The sequence below is a fragment of the Chelonoidis abingdonii genome, chromosome 3 (genome assembly GCF_003597395.2).
Source record: "Chelonoidis abingdonii isolate Lonesome George chromosome 3, CheloAbing_2.0, whole genome shotgun sequence".
In the NCBI taxonomy this organism is placed as follows: Eukaryota; Metazoa; Chordata; order Testudines; family Testudinidae; genus Chelonoidis; species Chelonoidis abingdonii.
The window spans coordinates 1,122,527-1,127,785 of NC_133771.1; the positions used below are offsets into that span (position 1 = coordinate 1,122,527).

The following is a 5,259-nucleotide window of genomic DNA, read 5'->3' on the forward strand; positions in this document are numbered from 1 at the left end:
TCGGCCAGGTCCATTCTGGGGGTCAGTGAGCCAGACCCCCATGTCTGCACTTCACTCCTCATCCCCAGCCAGCTCCAGACTCCAACCCCTCCAGCCCCTCCTCTCTGCTCAGCCCCTTTCCAGGGCCAGGAGGTCACCTGATCCCTTTGTCTCCAACACCTTCAATTAGCACCTTTGCAGGGGAGGGGCCCAGGCCATCAGTTGCTAGGAGACAGAGTGCCAGGCATTTAGGTGCACTGGCCCTTTGCTCTGCAGCAATCACACACCCTTATTCCACCACCTAGATATTAAGAACCGCCATGGGGACACTGAGGCACCAACACAGTATTCAGAGCAAACATTAAGAACATTCCCAGTTCATCACAATGTGTCTGTAGTTAATAAACCTGTTTTCGATTTTACCTTAAACAGTGTGTTTTGCATGAAGTGTTTAGGAAACCTCAGCTCAGGTTACAAGGGCTAGCGTGCGTCCTCTCCACATCAAGATATGGGCGGACCAGGCAACGCACTCCCACTCATCAGGCTTCTGACCAGGGCAGGACGGTACAGCTCTGAGGTACAAGGCTCGGAGCTGGTGCCTTTCTCTGTGTGATTCAGGAGCGGCTCTGGGAACATTCATGCACTCTAGCTGGGTGCGGGGCTCCACATGTGGTCATGCTGAGTGATCACAGCACCTGGAGGGGTTTGCTGCCTGTCACTAGCAAAGCATTGAGAGACAGCCCAGGCTGGAGAGTTAAGTGGGCAAAGTGCTACCCCAGTCCCAGGCTCCTGTCATGGGGTCATCTCAGGAAGGGCCTGCTGTAGTCCCTGGAGCTCTGCCTCCTGGGCTCAGATGGGATTACAGAGAGCACCGGTTCAAGGCAGCGGCCATGCACTGAGCTACATGCCCCACAGACAGACAGACGGATGGGCCTTCCCTACGGCAGGGGAAGGGGTGTGTCCTGTGCCAGCACCCCCTGATGGGCATCACAGAGGCCCCATAGACAGAAAAATGCCTCCCCTGCATAACAAAGTGGGGCTGTTCTTACTGTTTCCTCTGAATACTGTGTGGGTGCCTCAGTTTCTGGCCAACCTTGTCATCTGGCAACTAATGGCCAGGCCCTTCTCCCCTGCAAGGGGATGCTAAAGGTGTGGGAGAACAAAGAGATCAGGTGACCTCCTGGCCTGGGAAAGAGACACAGCCCAGAAAGGAGGGGCTGGAGGGGGTTTCAGTTTGGGGCTGGCTGGGGACAGGAAGTGAGGGAAGATGGGGGTGGGTCTGGCTCACTGGGCCCCAGAATGGACCCATCCGAGGGGTCCAGTTCGCAGTACTTACAAGCTCTGTTTTAGACCCTGTTACTGTCATCGAATAAACCTCTGTGTTACTGGCTGGCTGAGAGTCACATCTGACTGCAAAGTGGGGGGCAGGACCCTCTGGCTTCCCCAGGACCCCGCCAGGTCGGACTCGCTGTGGGAAGCGCACGGAGGGGCAGAGGATGCTGAATGCTCCCAGGAGAGACCCAGGAGGTGAAGCCGTGTGAGCTTCTCGCCCTGAACAAGTCTGCTCCAAGGAGAGGAGGCTCCCCAGAGTCCTGGCTGGCTTGGTGGGGAACAGTTCCAGAGCATCGCCCAGGAACTCTGTGACACTCTGCATCTGCAGGGGGGGGGTCAGGCCATTCTGTCCTGGTGCAGAGGGGAAACTGAGGCACAGGGAATGGGGGCAGGCTGTGGCTATGCTGCCGGCAAGTGACTGGGCCCAGAGCCAACGTGGGGGAGGGGCTGGTGGGCACTGAGAGCTCAGTGATCCGGAGGTGAAAGTGACAGGCTGGTATCGAGGGTCTGGATCCAGCCCCTGTGGCCCAGTGCAGTTCCGCAGCCTGGCAGGAGATCCCCCAGCAGAGCCAGCAAAGTCCTGTTCAGCCACGGGCACCAAGGAGACAACGCCCCCCATGACAGCCTAGAGAGGCACCCTGAAAACTCACGCTGCAGCCAGGGCTCAGCACAGACCTCCACCACACAGGCTGGGGGCCGCCCAATGCAAACGGGGGCCGGGGGCATCTTCCCTCGGAGCCAGCAGGGCGAGGAGGAATCCTGTGAAGGGCACCAGGCCCTGGTGGCTGCGGCCAGTACAGATCCCCGGGGCTCTCGAAACAAACACGAATGGGAGAGACAGGGCTGGATGCCAGGGTGCCAAGGTCCTTTTGTTGGCTCCATCACTGCCTGACACTATGGGCCTTGGGAGAATCCCCAGCTTTCTCCAGGCCTCTGTTTTCCCACCTGATCCTGACTGAGCCCCTGGCTGGGGAGCAGGGGAGCCTCTGCAGCGTGTGGAGCTCTCAGACGAAAGGCAACGCCAGCACTGACCATGAGGAGGACAGGGCGCCCTGCTGAGTCCCTGCCCCTCTCCCTGCAGCACAGACTGCAATGGAAAGACTCAGTTTCCCCTGTGTGCGGCACTATTCCCCCATGGGTAGGAGGTCTGGGGGCTCTGGGGCAGGCGAAGACACAGGTGTGGATGGCGCCTGGCGGCCTGGACCCTTAGCTCCCATCTCCATGCAGCTCTTGAGAAGACAAGGGCAGATCCCATGGCTGGGATGTGGACACCTGGTGACCAGCGACCCAGAGAGACGTGGTCCTGCCTCTCTGCAGGGGGCTGAGCCCCATCCCCCTGCTCAGGAACAAAGGCCTGGGTCGGGGGGAGGGTTAAGTGTGGACTGTGGGGAGCAATTGGAGGCACCACAGGAGTCTGACAGGAGATCGGACAGACGGGGGGACAGAACTTGAACCACAGGGGTCACTGCAGCTGGGCTGGGCTGTACTCGTCACTTCTCTGGGCTCCCCAAGGGCTGCCTGGGCCGTGTGCCAGGCCACAGATACACCCGCCTGTCTGCCCACGCTGGCTGGGCAGAGGCCAAGCTCTGGAGAGAGAACTGCAGCCTGAGTGGAAGCAGCTGCTGGGGGCAGGTGGGGAGCTGAGCACTGGTGCCCCTCACCCGCCAGCCTTGCTGGGCTGTCCAAGGGAGCTGCTCCCTCTCCCAGGCTCCTCAGTGCTAGGACTCAAGCCAGGAGTTGTTCAACACAAGGGCATGGGAGCGGCCAAGTGCCACATAATCAAATTGGCTCCTGGCCGGTTCCAGCACCACTTAGCACTTCACCCACCGTGGCGCAGACTGCAGGGCTGGGGAGCAGCTTCTAGGGCCAGAGCCCAGGCAGCGGGGGGCCGGGGAGTGCCCTCCTGCCCCAGAGGGGTGCTACACTGATGTCCCCCACTCTGGGCTCTCCCGCAGCATGGCAGAGTCCCATGGCTATCTGCTGGGAGACCCTGCCAGCCCCAGGGAGAGAATTCTGCAGCTGCTGCCTGCTCCCGGCCCTGCTCCTCGCACGCCCGGCACCAGGCCGGCTCTGCATGCTGGTATGTGCACAGCCTGCTGCACCAGGTCCCTGCTCTGCTCCCAGCGAGCCCTGGGGGGCAGCACTCACCACAAAGCAGAAGCCAATGGCCATCATCTTCAGTGTCCTGCGACTGCTGTGCCCACTCAGGCCCCTTCTTTCCACCAGCTGCTGAGAGATCACATCTCCAACTCCCACCAGGGACCCTGCACAAAGCAGCCCCCAGCTGGGTTAGGAGTGTGGACGCTTGCTGCCTCCGGCCCCCACCCCCCACGCCCACAGCTGGGTCAGGAGTGTGGACACCTGCTGCCCCTGCACCCCCCGCGCCCACAGCTGGGTCAGGAGCACAGATGCCTTCTGCCCCTGTACCCCTCCGTGCCCACAGCTGGGTCAGGAATGCGGACGCTTGCTGCCTCCGCCTGCCTCTCCCGCCCTCCCACACCCACAGCTAGTTTAGGAGCACAGATATCTGCTGCCCCCCCCACTCGTACCCACAGATAGGTCAGGAGCATAGATGCCTGCTGCCCCCCCATGCCCACAGCTGGGTCAGGAGCACAGATGCCTGCTACCCGTCCCCCCATGCCCACAGCTGGGTCAGGAGCATGGATGCCTGCTACCCCACCCCACACACAGCTGGGTCAGGCCCCTGGCCCATCCAGCCCCATGCCCCATCTCTGACAGTGGCTGCACCAGGTCTGAGAATCCCTCAGTCACAGATGTGGGACAATCTGAGCCCCTGCCCCCCTGCTGCTGGTCTCTCAGGGCAGGGCTACATCGCAGTAAAAGACCAGCGGCACAACCGCACCTGGCGCAGGGCAGCTGGCTCGGGCTGGAGACAAACATTTCTTATAGCCCCACAGGCAAAGCCCTGTGGGCCTGAGCCAGCTGCCCTGGGCCAGGCGTGGGTCTCTTCCTGCAGTGCAGACACACCCGCGTGGTGTAAGCCTGAAGCAGGAGGTTTAGTGTGATGCCATATCATTAACCATCACTCTGGATGACCTTGTGACCTACAGAAAGGTCCAGCCCATCTTCCTGACTCAGTGACTGCCTGGGGCAGTGAGCTCCACAGACCCCTCTCTCATTCAGCTCCTATCCAAGGTGACAATCCCAAGCTCATCACTCCCTCTGCACAAGACAGTTTTCCAGGCCCACAAACTTCCTCCAGCTCCCACGTGAGCTGGGTCCTAGCCCTGTGCAGTGTCCGCCATCTCTCCCCATGCCGTGTGCATCCAGCCCCTGTAGTCGTGTTTCTGCCCAGAGCCGAGGTGCCTGCTCTGGGGCTTGTGCAACCCCTGGCAGATGAATGGCCGGTTCAAAAGTTTCCCTCCATTACTCTACATTTACCGACGCTGAATTTCATTCACTGGTGCGTGGCCCAGTCACCTGGCTTGGTTCAATCCCGCTCAGTGCCTCTCAGGCCTATTCTTCCTGACTAACTGCAAGCTGCCCCTTCCCTACTCCCCCCTTTCCAGATCATTAACCACAAAGCCAGGCAGGACTTTGGGGAGCCTCCTCTCCCTTGGAGCAGACTTGTTCAGGGCAAGAAGCTCACACGTCTTCACCTCCTGGGTCTCTCCTTGAAGCATTCAGCAACCCCTGCCCCTCAGTGCGCTTCCCACAGCGAGTCGCCCAGGCAGGGTCCTGGGGAAGCCAGAGGGTCCTGCATCCCCACTTTGCAGTCAGACGTGACTCTCAGCCAGCCAGTAACACAGAGGTTTATTCGATGACAGGAACAGGGTCTAAAACAGAGCTTGTGGGTACAGAGAATGGGTCCCCTCGGCCGGGTCCATTCTAGGGGACAGTGAGCCAGACCCCCACGTCTGCACTTCACTCCTCGTCCCCAGCCAGTTCCAGACTAACAACCCCCTCCAGCCTCTCCTCTCTGCTCAG

At 60.5% G+C, this 5,259-nt stretch overlaps 1 protein-coding gene across 1 annotated transcript in view; it reads right to left on the reverse strand.

Moving 5' to 3' along the window:
* MPV17 (mitochondrial inner membrane protein MPV17) overlaps positions 1-5,259 on the reverse strand; it is a 47,477-nt gene that overhangs the window by 14,717 nt on the left and 27,501 nt on the right. Inside the window, exon 3 of the mRNA XM_075063511.1 lies at positions 3,460-3,575. Within this exon, the coding sequence (XP_074919612.1) occupies positions 3,460-3,575 (116 nt within the window). The remainder of the gene's footprint in view (positions 1-3,459; positions 3,576-5,259) is intronic.